At 45.1% G+C, this 20,896-nt stretch overlaps 1 protein-coding gene across 3 annotated transcripts in view; it reads right to left on the bottom strand.

Moving 5' to 3' along the window:
* Positions 1-20,896, bottom strand: part of MSN (moesin) — a 76,063-nt gene that overhangs the window by 11,043 nt on the left and 44,124 nt on the right. For all 3 annotated transcript variants that reach the window (XM_089324782.1, XM_008272722.5, XM_089324783.1), the window contains 6 exons: positions 15,756-15,839; positions 6,311-6,406; positions 3,799-4,073; positions 2,402-2,485; positions 1,599-1,745; positions 329-425 (listed from right to left, as the gene is read on the bottom strand). In XM_089324782.1, coding sequence (XP_089180908.1) covers positions 329-425; positions 1,599-1,745; positions 2,402-2,485; positions 3,799-4,073; positions 6,311-6,406; positions 15,756-15,818 — 762 coding nt within the window. In that variant the 5' untranslated portion in view covers positions 15,819-15,839. The remainder of the gene's footprint in view (positions 1-328; positions 426-1,598; positions 1,746-2,401; positions 2,486-3,798; positions 4,074-6,310; positions 6,407-15,755; positions 15,840-20,896) is intronic.

The following is a 20,896-nucleotide window of genomic DNA, read 5'->3' as shown; positions in this document are numbered from 1 at the left end:
TCCGGATAGCAGAAGACATGGCTGAGAAGCAGCACTGAGGACTGCCTGTGGCCTTCCCTCATCCACAGCAAGGAATACAGGTAGCAGGTGGCACCGCCTGGATATCTCTTGCCATCAACATACCCTTCTATCCCCAATCTCCATTTGTGCCTCCTGTTCATGAAAATGTGCCCGCACACATGTGCACACGCACACACACGCGCGCGCGCGCAGACACATATCAGAAAAGGAAGTCAAAATACAATGACATATGACTACTGTTAGCATTATCCAGGCATTGGCAAGCAAGCACCTGTCTTTGGCCAGAGGGTGGGGTGGAGTCACTCACCGGGGCTTTTTTGTCAATGGGCTTTATGACAAACTTCTTATCGTTGAAAGAGATGTTTCTGATTTCACTCCAAGGGAAGCCTATCTTGGGAGTCAGTCTGTAGAAATGGAGACCAACAGCATCAGGACAAGGGCCAGATATGAAGGATATAAAGGGCTTGATGCTTTTCCCTCACTATTCCCCACCCCCAAACTTCTCTCTTCAGGAGGAGGTAGACTCACAGTCAGCTCAGCTAGTATCATCTCACCCTACCTGGTTAGTTGCCAACACTGAGGGTATAAAAAGGATTTCCTGATACTACAACCAGCATATTATTCCTTGGCTCAATCTCTGAGGTTTGTTTTCTTGTATTTGTGGTTGAGGCAGGACCTTGTAACAATCCTTCAAGAGTTATCAGCTGTATTTAACTAAGACTCTTCCATCCAAGGTTGTAAAAAAGGTGGAGAAACAGTAAACAATGAACTCCCCGACTGAAAGTTATGAGGAAAATAATCTATTGATCTCTATTCTCAACAAGAGGGAAAAAATAAGCAAGTGAGATAAGGTTAAGGTGGGAGGATTATAAGCCAAAAACCATTTAATCATCACTTGAGGCTTTAGACTAATGACAAATCCTGACTAGGTAGGTTCCAGGCTAGCACTGTCCAACAAAAATAGAATAGAGTAAGAGTCGCATATATATTTTTAAGTTTTCTCATGGCCTCATAGAAGTAAGTAAAAAAAGAAATACATGCACTTTCCAGATCTCTCTCTCTTCACCCTCTCTCTCCTGATCTATTTCTCTCTCTCTCTCTCGACTCCCCAGCCTTCTTCACCCCTTCTTTCCAGCCTATCAGACCTTCCCTGTCAATAAACCATTTCCCTTAAAAAATACATTCAATTAATTATAACCCAAAATATACAAAATACTATCTTTAAACATGTAAATAAATATTTTAAAGTATTAATAAGACATTTTACATTCTGTTTTTCACACTATGCCTTCAAAGTCTGCTATATAGTTTACACTCACAGCACATCTCAATTCATAGTCGTACAATCTCAAGTGCCTCAAAGGCCTCACATGGCCAGCACCTCCCTTATAATAGATACTACAAGGCTAGTCAGTACAGGATTTTGAGGCCTGAGGGAGGCTGTGCAATCACCTGAGCTGGATTAAATTAGTGCAAAAGAACGGAGGAGGGACTCAAGAGATAGAGCTCTAGACGGGGGTAAGTCCGTGGGATCAGAGTCCTTGGCCCAAATAAACTCATGCAATTCCAAAGTGTACCTGTCATTCTGCTCATAGATGTTGAGACCCAGGGCATCCACACCCAGCCACAGCTCTGAGCCCTTCTTGTTCTTAATGCTGAAGTAGTTCACTCCATACATCTCCAGGTCTTGAGCAATCTTCAGATATTCCAGGACTGCATCCTCCCTAAGTGACACAGAGCAGAGGAGCTCAGTCACATGCAGGGAGACAGAAAGCCTATGTGCCCCAAACTTCTCATACCGATCTTACTTTACAGGGGGAAGAGACAGATGTGAGCAGATGACGGATAACAGCACACATGGCTTTTGCCAAGCAAAATCTGCTGACAAGAACGTACGCTCTGAGGTTCCCAATGGGAATCAGGGTAGGCCAAGCCTTGCTACTGTCTGGCACGTTAGCTGCCATAGAAACAATTTTCTTCCTGCCATTCATTGTGACACTCTCTCACACAGGCATGATCTTAGCAGAGCTTAGACAGGGTGGTGGTGGCAAAAAAATGAGATTTGTTCCTCAACAAGGCAACCCTCAAATATTCTGCAATGCTCAGGAAACTCTTTCGCCATGTCATTTCTGGGGAGCAGTCTGCATGGTTTACTGAGGTCCTCTCCATTTCTTTATGGTCATAACCATTTGCGCTACTAGCTGTTACCACTCACCAAAACAAAACAAACAAACATCCTTATAATGGTATTGGTTTGCTTTCTATCTTTAAGTGCCAGCATCATCTCTGTCCCTCTTTTCTCAAATATCCAACAACATCCCTAGTCATCCTTCTTTCTACCAAGGGCCATTGGACCAGACAGCTGCCAGGGAGGGCTTACCTGAGCATACCCCGGTGTTCCTCATGCCACACCTGGATTCGCTCCTCCCACTGGTCTTTGTTGAGTTTGTGCTGCTCCAGGACTCTGGGAAGATAATGGGTAGTGAGTGGTTTAGGGTGCAAAACCCACATGCAGGAGGGAAAGGAAGTCCACTTAGCTCTCTAAAGGGTTGATGCAAAGAGGATGTGGAGTCTTCTCACTGAGATCATAGGGGAAGTGGAATGAAATTAGAGCAGGAAGATAGGAGCGCTACAAGCACAGATAACCAAGAAAGATAATGGAGATGTACATTCAACCAAAAAACCCAGAAATATGCTGTAGTCGCCAATCATGGCAATGACTTATCAGGTGTCTGTGCTGACTTAGGGAACTAAGAGTAGGGAAGGGCCTCATGGAGCCAGAATACTCTCTTGCTAGATCTTATTGGAACCAATAGTTTGTATAAGAATCTTGTTCAGAGATAAAAGAACAGCCTTGGGTTACAAAACAGAATATCAAGCCCAAATGGGTAAGGGAAGAAACTGATAGGTTCAACCACCCAGATCTACTACACTGTAAATAAGATCTACTACACTGTAAATTTAAACATGCCATCTCAAGACATCATGGCAATGACTCAGGTTGAGTCCCAAGGCACAGCTTACTGTCCCTAACGCCTTCTGCTGAGTTGTACATGTGCCATGGCTCCCATGGAACTAGGGCCCCTACAGTGAGGCCTGACTTGTCCTTCTAGTCCAGATGCTTATGAAAATGATCACTGGATGCAGTGGGAAGAACCCTGCATTAAAACATTAAGAGACTAGGGTCCCAGGTCTGGCTCTACCTCAAATGAATGATGAGAGATGGGGCAAGTCAGTGTGAGTACCTCTGCCCTTCTATTTCCTTAGCCAGGGAATAAGGATAATGTCTGCCTATCCATTTACTGTGTTGTTGTGATACCAAAACAAAAATAATGGATGCTGGAGAGTGTTTAGCTTTGAAGCTTACAAAAGCTCTGCTATTTGAGCTCCCCCATATCCCTGGCTTGTCTATTTCTCTCTCCCTTGTGAACCCCTGATAGAAAAGGTCCAAATCAGTGTGAAACATTGAGAAAATGTAATGAGCAAGGGCACAAAAATCAATGCATCTCTGATCCTATGTAAGCACCTGCCTCCAGGGTAATGAAGTTCTATAATCAGGCACACAGAGGAGGGAGGGGAAAAGAGAATTTATTTTTGAGAGCTAAACAACAGGGTATGATGCTATGTACAAATGCATCTCTGAGCACCACAACACAGTTTTCAGACAGACCCTAATGGAGAGGCACAGACCCAGTGGACCTGTGGAGCAAGGGTTGGGCAGTCTTGGAATGCAGCCCACCTCTAGCAAGGGTAAAGGGGGCCAGAGCACCACCTCACCTCTGTGGCAGCAACTTGTCTCCAGCCAGATAGCCAGCCTTGTGCACCTCCTTATTGAAGTCACCATACTTGGACTGCACAGCATAGGAGGCAAGCAGCACAGCCGTCTCAGGAGGGCAGTAAATATCATCATTGAGAATACCCTCCTTCACTTGCAGGAAGAATAGGCGCTGGGTGATGTCCTGGATCAATTCTTCAGATACATCCTCAGGGTAGAACTTGGCCCGGAACTTGAAGAGCAAGGGACTTTCCTTTCGTACATCCTGGGCAGTCACCTAGGAGCAGCATGGGGTTACAGACTCAAAAAATGGGCTTCAGGGTGGGAGACAGACCACAGGTTAGGAGAAGACACTGAAAGGTCATTATTTGGGTAATCTCAGAGAGCCAAATGGCAACCCTCTTGGTAATGCAGGAAAGAGATGCATTATTTTCTTTGGGGACCCAATGCCATGTCTGTAATCACTTCCTGTTGGCAATTTCTTCCAGAAATTACCTAATATTCACTGATGTTCAGAAGTCTTCAAGCCACCATTAGCTGGCAATGTATCCAACTGGCCTCAAACCTGAGGGTAGACTTAAGAAAGTTAAGAAAGCTCCTTTCTTAAGGCACCTCCAGCTCCAGAAATTAGCAAGTAAAAACTAGGGTGTATGGCTGAGGCTTGGGAATTGGATAGGCAGGAATACAAACTAAATAATCTTTTAAAAAGATTTTTATTCATTTATTTCCAAAGCAGAATGAGAGAGAGAGGCCAGCGCCGCAGCTCACTTGGCTAATCCTCCACCTGCAGCGCCAGCACCCCAGGTTCTAGTCCCGGTTGGGGAGCCAGATTCTGTCCCGGTTGCTCCTCTTCCAGTCCAGCTCTCTGCTGTGGCCTGGGAAGGCAGTGGAGGATGGCCCAAGTGCTTGGGCCCCGCACCCACATGGGAGACCAGGAGGAAGCACCTGGCTCCTGGCTTCAGATCGGCACAGCGTGCCGGCCGTAGTGGCCATTTGGAGGGTGAACCAACAGAAAAGGAAGACCTTTCTCTCTCTCTCTCTCTCACTGTCTAACTCTGCCTGTCCCCCCCCCCCAAAAAAAAGAGAGAGAGAGAGAGAGATTGGAGATACTGTCTTCCATCTGCTGGTTCATTCCCCAAATGGCTGCAACAGCCATGGCTCATGCAACAGGTAATCCAAAGTCAGGAGCCAGGAACTCCATCCTGATCTCCTATGTAGATGCAGGGGCACAGGCACTTGGGCCATCCTCTGCTGCTTTCCCAGGTACATTAGCAGGGAGCTGGAGCAGAAGTGTGAAATAGCTAGGACTCAAATAAGGCACTCCAATATGAGAAAGAAGCACTTCAAGCAGCAGCCAAGCCTGCTGTGCCACCAAGCCTGCCCCTGGATCATCTTGTAAAGCATGAAACTGATTCCTAATGGTTCCCCATTTGTTCAGAATAAGTCTCAACTTCTTGAGAAAAGAAGATTCTACAGAAGGTGGGATATCCGCCCCCTAGACATAATCGGAGAAACAAGCTATAGATACAGTGTGGAAACCTCTAAGGATAAAGTCAGCTAGTTTGAAGATAGTGAGATGGAGGACTACCAGCTTCCTGAAGAGATGCTACTTGGAACAAACAGCTTCAATGGACTCAGATAATCCCATGTGGAACCTCACTGAAAGAGGTAAGCATTTATATGAGGTTCAGGTATCATTTGACCCACGGGGGTGGGGCAAAAAGACAGCATTAAGCCTACAAGATCTTTAAGATTTTTTTCAAATTCAAAAATCTGCAGTTTTATAACAAATCTCCTATAGCCTTTAATTTTGTAAAGACAAAAGGGATATCAATCCCCTCTTAAAGAACTGGTAATAAGGGCTGGCGCTCTGGCTTAGCAGATAGAGCTGCCACCTGCAGCACCAGCATCCCATATGGGCATCGGTTCGAATCCCAGCTATTCCAGTTCAGAATCAGCTCCTGCTAATGAGCCTGGTAAAGCAGTGGAGGATGGCTCAAATCCTTGGGCCCCTGCTACCCACATGGGAGACCCAGAAGAAGCTCCTGGCTTCTGGCTTTGTATCAGCCCAGCTCCGGCTGTTGTGGCCATTTGGGGAGTGAACCAGTGGATGGAAGATCTCTGTCTCTGTCTGTCCCACTCTCTCTCTCTCTGTAACTCTGCCTTTCAACTAACTAAATAGCTAAATAAATAAATAAATCTTTTTAAATAAAAGAACCACTAATGCATTTGGTCCTAAACAGAGTTCAGGGCCGACCTCCCAATGGGAAGGAAAGGGTGTCTTCTTCCTAGAATTCTCGGCATTCTTGCTGTGAGAAGCCCAAGTGGAAAAAGAGAAAGAACTTTGCCTTGTCTGAGTCCTCTGCCCGTACTCTGACCCAAATGATCAACAGGCCACCCAGTATCAAACATAGCCCCGGGAACCCTGGCTTTACCAGCTAGTACATGTTACATTCCTGAGCAAGTTCTAGTGGAGGAATAAATTCCAAACTCGACAGAGGAGTAAGCAGTTACCTTCTTATTGAGCTTCAGCCAAGTGGAGAAACCCTTCGTGTCCTGATACTGCAGACCGAAGAACCACACTTCCCTCAGGCCAATCGTTTTCACCACCTAGAAAACACAAAGCAATCACTGATTGAACACTTAGCCTGTGCCAGGTACAGAGGACACAAAAGTAGAGCCAACACAGTCTGTGCTCTTAAAGGGTTTAAGGAACTCAGCATCTGGCAAGAAAATGCATTTGGGCAGCAGTCAAGAAATGATATCAGCATCTCTCTGCACAAAGTACTTCTGCTGAGGTAGGGAGGGGAAGAACTACCACACACTGAGAACTTGACATCCATTATCTCATTTTCAAAATAGCCCTATGATACAATAAAATGAGATCCATTATATAGATAGTCAAAGTGAGGTTCAGAGAAGTGAAATAGTTTGCCCAAGGTCAGACAGGGTCAAGATTCAAATGAGGTTTGTTTGACTCCAAATCCATTCAAACCCAGTGCTTTTCTGCTACCTCCTCCCTCCCTCTACAATGCCATGCCACTTCCAACTCCCAGGATGGATTAAAGGTTTAAGCTAGAGACTGCTGGATTGTCTCCTACATTTTGTCCTGTGGGGATGTTCCCGTATACTGTCCTTTACATTTTAGCAACTGGGAGTAATTCACACATTTACAATACCCTAAGGAAGAATGTTTGAGAAGATAAACCAAGGAGTGTAGAATCTATACACCCTGAAGCTTTGCTGTTTCTAGGTGCTAGGGTCCTTTTTTCAATCATTGGTCAGAGCCTAGTCATGATTCCCTTTACTATTCAGAAAAATTGAGGATAGAAATAGGGTGGGTACCTCAGTGTAGTAGCTTAGGGGTCCCCTGGTGCCCTAAGCCTCTAGGCTGAGCAGTGGGCAGGAAAAGGAAGGCTGCCAGGAGAAGACAGATGGGGTCTTTTCTCCAGTCCCCAACATTAGCATGTTAATGGTCTGGCTGTGGGCTTAAGCCCAGCATGCCCACCATTGGGGCCGGCAGCAGTGAAGCTGAGACACATCCTAATGAGGTCAGGCTGGCATCAAGCAACTTTCTCTCTCTTTTCTCTTTTTTTTTGGGGGGGGGGGATGGTAGAAGTTGGGGTAGGATGAGTGAGTAGAAAATGTAAGAAATATACCTGGATATAAAAAATAGGAAACAAGGATCCTATCAGCAAATTAATATCTTCCCTCGAAAAGACATACACACACACACACACAGAGGAGTGGGCATTTGGCACAGCAGTTATGTCTTAGGTTAGGATATCCACATCCCATATCAGAATGCCTGGGTGTGAGTCCTGGCTCTGCTCCCAGTTCAGCTTCCTACTAATACGCATCCTCGGAGGTTGGTCACTGCCACCCACTTGGGAGACCTAGACATTCAGCTTGACCCAGCCCTGACCATTGTAGGCATTTGGGGAGTGAACCAGCAGATAGAAGCTCTTTCTGTCTCTCTGCCTGTTGAATAACATCACACAGACATACACACACCTATCATCACTATATCCATAAAGTGTCTACTATACATCCAAAGCCAGGCTCCACAATCACACCTGGAGCTTATAATATAGACCTTCCAAGGCCCAAAGAAAAAGGTAGGTCATTTCTATTAAGCACCTATTATGTGCCAGGCACTGAACACTAACCTAACTGTGAGACAGCTGTTATTCCCATGCTATGGAAGACAAAACTAAGGCTTAGAAAGACTATCTAAAATCACAGAGCCATAAAACCTTAATGTGTGTGACTCCAAAGCCGGTACCATTTCTTCTCTAGCATGCTATCTCCTAATGCCAAGGGCTCACAGGAGCTTAAAACCCTGGAGTTCTCAAGTAACTAACTTTGTCTCTCTTTTGGCCCAGATATCTCTTCCACATAATGAACTCTGACCACCTCTGCATCTGGGTATGATTTCTGGCTTTCCCACTAGGCCTAATCAACAGCCACTCTGGGGAGAAGCCAAGCCCTCAAGTCATCAACCTTCATTGCTCACCAGGTCACCCTTCCCCTTTATAGTTTGAATTGAGTATCAGGAGACCTGAGCACAAGTTTCACTCTGCCTCCAAACTGCTGTGTGATTTTTAAGGCAGCACATTTCCCACCCAGAACATCAGCTTCCCCATCTACTGGGGCTGTGGCTTAGAGTTCTGTCTTCTCTTAAACTCTGTCATTCTACTAATTAGAGGTTGTAATTGCAAATGGGTAAGAACAATAACCCAATTTCCCACCTACTTCTTGCCTAGGAGTTATCAGGAACACAGTAAAGGTAAATGGGGATAGGAGAGGAAGTGGGGAGGAAAGATCAAAAAGGCTCCAGGATTCAATAGCCAGGTGAGTCCCTGACTCAGTGAATAGGCAGAGGGAACTGCCAGCAAGTTTTAGATGCAGCAATGTGAATGCTTATGTTGAATGTAATATTAACCTTTTGCAAAGGGTGGAAGGTGTATTGACAAGAGGTTTTTTTAAAGCACCCTTTATTTCATCCTAGAACTAAGCTAGGGCCCAATAACCAGTTCTAATGATGTGCAACAGGGTGGAGAAAACTGTGTGCAGTTCCAATTGGTAGAAAAAGGCAAGTTCCAAGAAACAATCTAGCCTCCAGAGATAGAAGGACTCACTAAGGATGCTAAAGATAAGACAGACCATTGGGGCCAGTATGCTAGGTCATAAGAGGTATGTCTGACTAAGAACAGTCCTGGTAGGGCAACTGCCCTTTGCCTGTACCAACAGGCCAGTTGTAGAGGCTCAGGGACCCCACGACTGAAGACAAGTGAGGCAGACACAAACTATGCAGCCAGACCTGAAGGTTCCAAGAGTAAACTGCTTAGCCTCTTTTTGTGCCACATTTTCTATCTGTTTACTTAGTACTGTGAGTAAAGGTGTGGTAAGAGAAGGGGCATCATGGGAACCAACGTAGTTCTGGGATCCAGAATAACGCTGAGAAGATGGAAAGAGTAATAGCTAAAGCAATGTTGAAAGAAATAATTCAGAAGCAGTGAAGAATCTTGAGCTGTCTGAACTTTGTGCACATGGAGAAATCAGAAACACAAATTTTCCACTTCCGTAGGCTCTAGGGCTTGGAGAGATGAGCAATGTCTCTCAGCATACACTGAAGTTCCAAAGTAAGGAAGTGAGGATGTGGGGGGAAGGAAATATGGTCAGAAGTCAGAATTGAGTCTGTGGAAAAAAAAAACAACAAAGGACAAATCAGGTGACCCCAACCTCGACCTCAGGCTATAAAGACATCTCCAATTAAGGTCTTGGGGATGCTGGGAACCATTTGATCAGGCAATTCTTGGCCCCATTTCCAAGTCCCCAGACATGGAAATGGAGCCCAGCTCTGCTTGCTTCCAGCTTTGTTTCCAGCTGAGACCTCTACTCTAGAGAAAAACAGAAACTTCTTTTCAAGTGAGAGAGAGGCATCTAGCTGCTGATTCTAAGAACAACCTCTGCGGACCAAGTGACTAGAGTTCGAATTGTTCCATTCTAAGAAATGGTTTTATCTTTGAGAGAAAAAAAATTCTTTCTTGGCTCCCTTTAACCCCAGCCAGCTCATGTGACCTGAACCAGTGTTTCCCAAAGCTGCCATGGAAGAAATCCTTAAATAATGAACGCATATACTGACCGGATGCAAGGATGGGGTGGAGAGATAATAAGAAGATGGTTGCAAGTCAATCAGAATCTCTTTGTAATGTCACCTTAAGTCTTAATCGTTTGTGCAGATTTTACATTCTACTCCATAAACAATTGTTTTTATTTTTATAATTAAAATTGATGTGCCAACATACTTATGAAGTCATATTTAGCCTACAGATTAGTGTCCCTCGTAGAATCTGCCACATACCCATCTAGGGGGACTGGACACACTATGGATTCAATTCAGCCCCATGACAAAAATCTCTGAAACAGGCTATGGAGTTACAGTATTTGAGCAGTACAAACTGAGAGACTGAGGTCTGCCCCTGAGAAAAATCTTCACTACTACCAGGATCGTCTGGATATAGACGCAAACCCCCTTTTCTTCTCTTTTGCACGTCAAAGTTGCCTAGGTTGGATTTCAGTGGAGGGGAGTGGAGATCCGGTCAGTTCCGGAGCCCAGAGCCTCCCTCCTTGTATCCCCCATGCTTGAACCTGTCTGAGTAAACAAACCAGTGATGTCATCAGCCACCTCAGAAGCCCACAGCAGGATCAGGAAGCTGAAGGCTGCAGCCTCAAGAGAACCGTGTGAGAAATGATGTGCAAAATGCGTCAATGCCCAGACACCTGAGGCCTACTAAGATCCCATCCTCAGCTTGCCAGCAGCTGCGTCAGCCACCCACCTAAAAGCAAATCAATGAACGACTGAAAAGCTCCGAGACAGGCTTACCCCCCATTGCTGCTTCTCGAACTCCACACTGCCTGTGCTCTACTGGTCACCTGCTCTATAGCACAGAACACACTCATGGGGTTCTGAGTTCACGGAGCAGGCAAATGGGGTCACAGAGAACCCAGCTGACAAAAGCCACTGAGAAAACTGAAAATGCTACATGCCCTGATTCAAGCCCCAGCAATACCACGTCCTAGCTACAGGACCTTAAACAGATCTTTTTCCTCTCTTTCAGCCTCAGTTCTTCATTGGTAACATGGGGATACTATGGCAATAACAAATGTTAGTTATTTTACCAAATACAAACAGAAGAAAGAAAAGAAAGGGTTGCTATTTTTAATGCGAAGTCCTCAAGTTCCTAAGTACTTCAGTGAGCCAGAAAAGCTTCCTGATTTCACGGCTCTCTCATCTGAACTCCCAGAGCAATTTCCATCTACTTATTTAGCCCTTAATAAGAACAACCAATATTAGAATGCCTGCTATGCACCAGGCACTTTATTTACTTGAGGATTAAGTCACAAAATCTCTGAGATTTCAGCGTGATTACCATTTTACTGAGGAAAGGAAAGTCCTGAGAGACTAAATGAGCCATTCAAGGTCACACAGCTAAGTAGCAGGACAGAAATTGAACTCAGGACTGACTCCAACTCTTATGCTCCATAGGCCTCCCCATGTAACCTTAGCATCAAGGGTGTTTCTTTCATTCTTTATGGAAAAGGGGTTGCAGGTGGTTATCCATGCCTCCATAGGTAAGGAACTCCAAGTTCCTTTAGGGCAGAGATGGTGTTTTATAGGTCTGGAGATTCTCCCCCAGACACTGAAGACCTTCAGTCAGTATTGAGTGCGTCAATGAACAGATGAATGAATGGATGCTCTGACACTTCACTGCACTCCTACAGCTCCAAGACCTAGAGGAGAGGGGAATGGCAAACCATAGCTACAGCTTGAAATCATGGCTGGGAGGGGCCAGGCAGAGAGATCTCAAAATGGAACTCATAGTGGTGGCACTGCCCCCTAGTGGTACCAAGGTAATACAAGATCAAGGGCCCCTGGAAGAATCTAAGGCTTTAGAGGTTGAAGCAAGTGACAGAATTGCTGTAGCAAAATGTGTTCTTTGCCCTCCCCAGCTGTAAGCACACTCACAAGAAACAGAAGTAAACTAGAGGAATGGTGGGCTCTACTTCCCTTTCCCACCAGGCTTTGGGTCTCATCAAGCTATGGCTTTCCATTGTTGCCTATTATTTATCACTGGGGCCAAGGAGAGTATTTTCTCTCTAGTCTACTCCTTCTCTGGTCATTGGCCAGATGACTACTGGGCTGCAGGATGGCCCAGAGTTGTTGTCAATTCCCTCCAAGGAGTCCAGCTCCTTCTTCCAAGGCCCTGGCTCCAGCAGGAGGGTCTCCTAGAATGATGGATCTCAAGGGCCAGACTGAATGGACTTCCCCACTCCTGTCTCAGCAATTTAAAGAGGGGAAAGAACTCAACATCGCCTGAGACCACACACTTCTGTGAATTTCCCTCTTGACCTGCCTCAGCCTTCAGAGGGCGCTATGCTCAGTTCCTTGTGTTAGCTCAAATCTTGCCCCCAGCGTATTCACATAGGGAATCCCAGGTCTGCTCCTTCTGATCTCACAGAAAGTAACTGTCCTCTCCTTCCTATGGCAATTCCTCAGAGGTCTGAGGATGAAGAACACATCTTCCCTGAGTCTTCTTCAAGCTAAACAAGGAGACTAGCACAGTGGCAGAAAACTATAGTTGTTCCATCAGAGCTGCATTCAAAGCTCTACGTCACTAACTCCATGACTCTTTCACATCTCAAAGGCAAGATGATGAGGATTAAAGCACCCAGCCAGGGATAGTCCTCTATAGGTGCTCAGTAAATGATGCTTCTCAAGCCAACACTGGTCTTCTGGAAGAAAAGTCAAGAACTTCCCGGTTCCCTCCCTCTCCTCTCCTCAACTGGTACAAAAGGCTCTCAAGGGCTTTGTTTGGGAAGCAGGAGCTTTCAGAATTAGCACACCCATCTGGCCAGGGCTCCCTACCATCTGGGCTTCCCTCAGAACCACACCCACAGTACGCAAACCAAACCAACACTAACAAAGAATTACCAGGCCTTGTGGCTTTTCAAAGTTAATAAACCTCTTTGTTCGAGGGTTTTTCTGCGCTGGGCTCTAAATCATGCCTTCTTTGCCCTCCACAGCCACCACCCCCCTCCAGTGAAAATGGACAAAGCCCCCAGTGTTGAAGGAGAGGATGGCGTCATTTGGTTTGGGAGGGGGAATGAGTAGAATCAGGGCTCGAGGAAGGAGTCTAGGCAGAGACTGAAGGAGCCTCAGGCTCCCAGCTGGACCATAAAATCCGTACTCACAGACACCCTCCCCTCTACTACATTAGCTGCTGCCCAGAATGATACCACTGCCTGAAACAAAGGGCCCACCAGAGCCTATGCAGTGTACAGCCACTTCCTCCTGTTCGTCCCCAAGACAGGAAGAAGTCTGTCCAGGAAGAGATGATCCCTGCCACCTCCCCCCACATATCCCAGTGGCTGACCAGACTCAAGTGAGATTTTTTTTTCCTCCTTTTTACAGCAAAGAGCTGTCTGACATTCCAATAGTAGGAATAGAAAATGGGGGAGAAAGAGATAATGGAATGCAGAGACAAATGACAGAGATAAATCTGAGAGATAACTAGACTAAAAAGATAAGTCAGACAGAGTGGGAAACGGGTCCAACGAGGGGATGAGTTTATGGGAAGTGACAGAGCTTGCCCTAGAGCCCAAGATCGCTGATTTTCCACCCAGTGCCCTTTTGACTTCACCCGGCTGTCCCTTTAAAAAGCTCCCCAACATAAAATCTGCATGCAAAGGGACAATGCAAAACCTTAATATAATCAAAATGCATTCAGTCATTCCAGACTTGCACTGTAATCACATGTGAGCTATGTGAATGTCAGCACATTACTTTAATTGTAGTAAACACGTGTTTAAATATTCTTCAGGCTAATTTGTATTTTCATGAATTAAATGGCAATGATTACCCTTTGTTATTCAAAATAAAACAAACATAAAAGCCAGAGAAGCAGCAAGTTCCTGTGAAACCCAAAGTTAGATATTCTGACAGTCAGCAAGCCCATCTCCCAGCTTTAGCTCACGAATGACTCAACAAAGCAGCATGGTATTGGAAAAGGAGCTATCATCTAATACATGAAACTATATGGCCAGCTATGGTTAAAGCTGCGGCCTACAGCGCTGGCATCCCATATGGGCACCAGTTCGAGTCCCAGCTGCTCCACTTCCGATCCAGCTCTCTGCTATGGCCTAGGAAAGCAGTAGAAGATGGCCCAAGTCCTTGGGACCCTGCACCCGCATGGGAGGCCCGGAAGAAGCTCCTGGCTCCTACCTTTGGACCAGATCAGCTCTGGCCATTGTGGTCATTTGGGGAGTAAACCAACAGATGGAAGACCTCTCTCTCTCTCTGTAACTCTGTCTTTCAAATAAATAAAAATGAATCTTAAAAAAAGAAACTACATAATGGATGATTTACATAACACTCTCTTCCCTATTGACTTTCTTATTGCATTCCTCAGCCATTCAATTTATCGTTTCAGATTTTGTGTACCCTTATACACCACTGTAACTGGGGTGTGTGTGAGTGTGTGTGTGTGTGTCACAAGCAACATATAAATAATTATACAATCTTCAATAACTTCCCCAAAAGCCTGTTAGTTACTATACTTCAGGAGAGAGAATGAAGACATTAACCCAGAGAAGTTCGAACTTTTTCTCAAGGTCTAGCTAAGAAAATACAGATGCTGTTTGCTCATTCACAAAATGAGGCCAGTACAAATGCCTGCACTCACAGGGCTTTGTGATGGTCTAATGCTTGTGACAGTACCTGGCATCCTGGAATCCCTGGACATATGTTCACTCTCATCTGTATTAGCTATAGACAATGATTTTCCCACTCTATGTGACATTAGAAACTCAGAGAGTATACCTAAGCTGTCCTCAGACTTCTAGCCATACTTTCCTCCCTCTTACCTGGGAGACCCGAATGGGAAGCAGCACCACTTCCATTCCCAAAGCCATTCCCTTTGTCTTTCTTCTCACCAGTTAGGAGCACTCACAGGAACAGAATTAGTTCATTTGAACATAACCTCCCTTTTCTTCCTTCCCCTTCTCAATATCGGGGCAGTTCCCAGAGAGTGGAGGGACTCACAGAACAAAGGACAAAGGGAAGCAAGAGGGCTTGCAGAATCCAGCAAGGGAGTGTGTAGCCCCAGCAGCCTGGATGATAAGTCAGATCCCCATCTCCCAGAGGCCAACAGAGAAAAGGGAGAATGGCCCACCCGGTGGGATTCCAGTCTCTGAGAGGATCACTGCTGTTCCTGGCAGTCTGGCCACAATGGCACATTCCCTCATCCCCAGGGGACTCCTTGAATGCTAAAAGATTCAGTAGCCCTCATCTGGCTATTATACAGTACATGCTTTCTGACAATGATGATTCACAGTGAAGAGACTCCGCTGGGTTGCAGATGAGAAGCACACTTCACGGATGAAGAATAAGCAATTATCTCCAAGGTACACCTGCAGGAAATGAAGTACCCTCCTACTGCCTCCACCACTGCCACTGTTGTCCTTAGTCCTGGCATTCCTTTACAATAAATGTACATAGAAGTCACTACCTCGGGGAGAATAAGTTGGTTTCCTTCTACTGGGAAGCAAAATAGTGACAGGAGCCATATGGTAAGTGCAATTAAGTTATTTGACTTCTGAGCCTCATCATTAAAATGGAGAAGGGATCATTTAGTTCAATTGACAGCCCTATGGGATGGTATTTGTAAATCATATAGCACAGAATCATAACTCCCTTTTCTTTTCGCCCTTGTTCAGGGCCAAAGACAGGATTAATCAGGGCCATGAGGCTGGGGTCAGGACTTGTTTTGACCTATTTTGAAGGAACAAGTAGGAAAGAGATTCTCTAACAAGAGGCAGAAGGCATGACTGGCTGGCATGTGGTGAGAGCTAGTAGGAGAGGAAGAGACTAAAGAGTAACCCATCCCTCCCTTACCTGGTCAAACAGCTGCTTGCCAGTGGTGTTGGGCTGGATGGCAAACTCCAGCTCTGCATCCATGGTGGTCACACGCACACTGATCTAGGATGAGATCAAAAGAGATGGATTAGTCATCTGAGTCTGTGCTCAGCAGAGTCTGTGCCAAGCGTCTGTTCATTCAGAGAGGAGGGGAATGGGGTGCTAAGAACTTGAGTAATTTAAATATTGGTGGAGAGGAATGAGGAATACTGACAGAAGTAAACCCTAACCTAGCCCTTGCTCCCAACCAGCCACAAAGCAATGTGTATCAAGGAACAAACAAAAATGCAAATAAGTCAACTACCAAAAGGAAGCAAGTGCTCACTGTACCTCTTCCAGGAAGTCTTCCACACCTACAACCAGCTAACTCAAGCCCTCAATGTTCTTTTCTCACCTCTGATCTATAGCCTCGGTTATTGCTATGAAGGCACTTCAAAAAGTTCGTGGGAAAAATATATTTAAAAGATAAGTTTATTCTGGTGCAGAAAACTTGAAATCTATGCATAGCTTTACCATAACATGCATTTTTTAATGAACCTCTCAAGACCCCTTGTAACACTAGTAGATAACTGCAGAGGCAAGTTAAGGGCAAGATAAAGAATACTGGATTTTAAATCTAGCACTGAAATTGGTTTTTTTTTTTTTTTTGACAGGCAGAGTTAGACAGTGAGAGAGAGAGACAGAGAGAAAGGTCTTCCTTCCATTGGTTCACCCCCCAAATGGCCACTACGGCCGGCACGCTGCGCCAATCTGAAGCCAGGAGCCAGGTGCTTCCTGGTCTCCCATGCGGGTGCAGGGCCCAAGCACTTGGGCCATCCTCCACTGCCCTCCCGGGCCACAGCAGAGAGCTGGACTGGAAGAGGAGCTGCCAGGACAGAATCCGGCACCTCAACCGGGACTAGAACCTGGGGTGCCGGCGTTGCAAGCGGAGGATTAGCCAAGTGAGCCGCGGCGCCGGCCATTGGTTCGCTCTTTAGCTCTGGATAATTCTTATGACTTTCCTAGGCCTTGGTCTCCTTCATGTGTGCAAAGGCAGGAAAGGGGTGAGGAACTGTCAGTTATACTAGGTGATCTCCAAGGATGATTTCAGTGCTGACATCTGTGGTTCTATATACTGCCTTGCACCGTTAACACTTCCTGTATTTATATTACAATGGCCTCCCTAGGCACAAGAGAGGAAAGGGTCCTCAGTGGAGGTGGATGCGGGCAGCATAAAGATGCTAACATAGCCACATCAACAGTGGGACCAAGATACAGGGGCAGCCCTAGACCAAAATAATAGGTAGCCAAACACCATTTTGTAGATATTTATGAAAACTATACACCACCTTTACAAAAACATCCTCTAAGCTATGTTCACGATAGCTGGAATTTCATCATTAGAGATGGGTTCCTTTGGCTGAAAACTTGATAGCAGTGATAGTAGTAGTAATATAAAAAAATAAACAGTACTTTTCACATTTGTAGCAAGACTTCTTACCCACTAGGTACTTCATATGCACTACCCCATTTAGTATATGCAATCACCCTGTGAAGGAGAGTATTATCTCCATATTAAGGATGAAGAAATAGATATTTATCTGAAGTCACATTGCTAGTAAGTAGGGAAATCAGGATGTGAATCCAGGTCTGAAGCCAAACTTCACAATTTAAACAAATGTGATAATTCCCTCTTAGAAAATATAAAAGTCTCCCATTAAAAGAAATCAAATACAATCTTTTTTTTTAATTGCTTGAAATGTTGCTTCAGTAATCTATATGGTAACAAGATGGCTTGCTATACAGTCATAGAAAATCTTTATGAGGACTATTTCACGCCCCGGGAAGCTACTTCAATATATTAAGTGAGGAAGCATAAAAAACAAGATTTCATAGAGTACATGAGCTCAACTTCATAGAAAGTATTCATAGAAAGACAACTGGAATCATGTCCAAGTGTTAGACTTGGTTCTATGGTAATGATCTTATGAGCGCTTCCTCTCTTTCTAAATTGTTAAAAAAAAAAAAATCTAATCTACATTTTATAGGATGGCCACATACTACTTATAGAATTATGGGGAAAGACTAAAAATAGAATTGTCAAAGATGCAAATTCCCCTGGAGTGAGTGGGTAAGAAATTAAGCCTTATCAGTCTTTGAAACTCTCGGCCTTTCCTAAGCACAGGGGCTGGGTAACAGGGAAGAGAGGGCCAGACAACCATTTTGCCAGCCAAACAATTCTGATGAGGACCAGGCCCAGGGAACAACTTTGTAAATAAATCTCACCAGGGAGCCAGGGAGGAAATCTATTTCAGGATTGACAATGGGACAGGAAAGGCCCTGAAGGCAGGAACAAGTAAGGCAAGTGCCCCATGGGAGTTAAGCAAGGTTAGCCACCTTGACTTGGCGTTACCCCAGGCTTCCTGCCAATTCACTGACCCCTGCAGAAATGGTCCTCATAAAGCAGGGAGAATGGGGTCGACGTGGCTGGAACTTGGGGGCCACTATACCATACCCAGCCCAAAATCACCCTTGAGCTCGCTTAAAAGTAACCCTCAAGAGACTGGCATTGTGGTGCAGCAGGTTAAGCCACTGCCTACAACACTGGAACCCCATATGGGCACCAGTTCGAGTCCCAGCTGCTCTACTTTCAATCTAGCTCTCTGATATTGTGCCTGGAAAAGCAGCGGGAGATGGTCCCAATGTTTGGGCCCCTGCCATCCATGTGGTAGACTCAGACAGAGTTCTTGGCTTCTGACTTTGGCCCAGCCCAGCCCTGGTTGTTGTGGCCATTTGGGGAATGAACTAGTGGATGGAAGTGTGTTTTTCTCTTTTTCTCTCTCTCTCTCTCTGTCTGTCTCTCTCTCCCTCTTTTTTTCAAATAAATAAACAAAATTTTTAAAGTATCTCAAAGGGGCCAGCATTGTGGTGTAGGGGATAAAAAGCTGCCACCTGCAATGCCGGCTCCACTTCCAACCCAGCTCTCTGCTAAGGCCTGGGAAAGCAGTGGAGGGTGGCCCAAGTCCTTGGGCCCCTGCACCCACATGGGAGACCTGGAGGAAGCTCCTGGCTCCTGGCTTCAGATCGGTGCAGCCCTGGCCATTGCAGCCATTTGGGGAGTGAACCAGTGGATGGAAGACCTCTCTCTCTCTCTCTCTGTCTCTCTCTCTCTGTAACTCTGCCTCAAGCAAATAAAAAAATCTTTTTAAAAAAGTATCTCAAAACAGCAATGGGAAGTATCTCAAAACAGGAGTGGAAGGGTTCAGTGGGCTTTTTATTAGTACATTGGACTTCCTTTCACCTCAGGGTCTGTGTCTTACCTGAAATTACCTCTCCAGTACCCAAGACTCAGTGTGTCCTCGAAAGAGTTGGCTAGATGAACAGGCACAGAGCAAGGGGATATGAGGGGTTGGGGAGGGAGGGAGGGAGAGACAGAGAGATAGAGAGGGAGACACAGTATCCACATATAGAGATGGAGACATTTTATATCTTGACCTTTTTATGTCACTGACTATTCTTGCCAATATGGCACCTATGGACCCCTTCTCTCAGAAAATCATAAATGCACAAAATAAAGTAAATACAAGGAGACCAGTTACATTAAAATATGTACCTTTTTAAACATGTAATTAAATTAAAATTAATTTTTAATTAATTGAATTTGAGTTAATAAGACCTAGTATTAGGTCTTATTAATTATTACTACAGTGATTTCAAATTTGTATGGAAGCATAAATGGTATTTTGAAAACTCTAAAATAACTAAATAATGATTTAAAATAACTCTAAAATAACTAAATAATGATATAAAAATATCTTAGATTTCCATTGGTGACAAAGTCACAAGTCCGGGCAGTACTGCTCTCATTCTTTTTGCCTACCTTCATAATTGAAAGACAACATAAATTGTACATGATGGATTAGTGAAAATAAATACTTAGCTTTCCTCCACCCAAGTCCATATATCCTTCCCACTACAAATTTTATCCAGAAGACTCCATGGAGTCCAGGTTAAGAATCTTCCTATAAATTTATTAATAGAAGATAATGTTTAAGGAACTAAAGTTGGAGTAGACCTGCAGAACTGATCCCTGACCTCATGGCGCCTACTGAGTAATAAGAAAATTGTCGTGTATGAGAGAGGCCCTGAGATTCACCATAGCAGAACACAGTAAACCTTTAGTGGGAATCAGGAACCACAGTTCAAAGCAGTATTTGCACTGGTCTCTGAGGACAAGCAGGATTTTGGAAAAGGGAGAATGTGGGGGTGGGAGAAAAGCATCTTCAAATGCCCCAAGTAGGGAAAACAACATGTGGCATGGTCCAGAAGGAAGCAGAGATTCAGATGGACCATGTAGACACGAGTATGTGCTCCTACTCCTGAGGAACGCAGACTTTCAGAGTGAAGACTGGACAGAGAGGCTGAGAAGGTAGGTGAAGGGCCACGCTAGAAAGCTAGGCTTTGATCCTGTTTCCAGTGACAAGCAATCCTAGAGATTCTGGGCAGGGTGGGGGCAGCATCAGAACTGCACCTTTCAGGGCAGATATTTGGTGCAGAGGTTAAAATGCTGTTTGCAATACTGCATCTCCTACCAATGCCTGGTTTGAGTCCTGACCCCACTTCCTATTAGTCACCTGCTAATGCACACCCTAAAAGGCAGCAGGTGATGGCTCAAGTTCTTTGGTCCTTGCCACCCACGTGAGAGATCTGGATTGAGTTATAGGCTCCTGACTTTGGTCTGGCCCAGCCCCAGCTGTTGTAAGCATTTGAGGGAATGAACCAGTGGACAGAAGCTCTCTTTCCAGCTGTCTCTCTCTCTTTCAAATAAAATATTTTCTAAGGGAGCAAGCCGGTGTCTTTCACAGATCATGTCAATTACAGGTTATGTCAATGTAGCATCTTCAGGGCACTGAGCAAGTTTGGGGCCCAGTCCAGATTCAGAGTAGGTATTCAGATATTTGTTAAAGAAATGTTTCTTGGGGCTGACACTATTGTGCAGCGGGGGTTAAGCCACTGCTTGTGATGCCAGAATCCCATATGGGTGCCAGTTTCAATCCTGGCTGCTCCATCCAATCTCACTCCCTGCTAATGCACCAGGGAAAAAGGGAGAAGATGGCCCCAGTACTGGGGTCCTGCCACCC

The sequence above is a fragment of the Oryctolagus cuniculus genome, chromosome X, assembly GCF_051225735.1.
Source record: "Oryctolagus cuniculus isolate XC-2025 breed Fujian yellow rabbit chromosome X, ASM5122573v1, whole genome shotgun sequence".
Lineage (NCBI taxonomy): Eukaryota > Metazoa > Chordata > Mammalia > Lagomorpha > Leporidae > Oryctolagus > Oryctolagus cuniculus.
The sequence above is the reverse complement of the archived record's forward strand: the minus strand, read 5'-3'. Positions and strand labels throughout refer to the sequence as shown.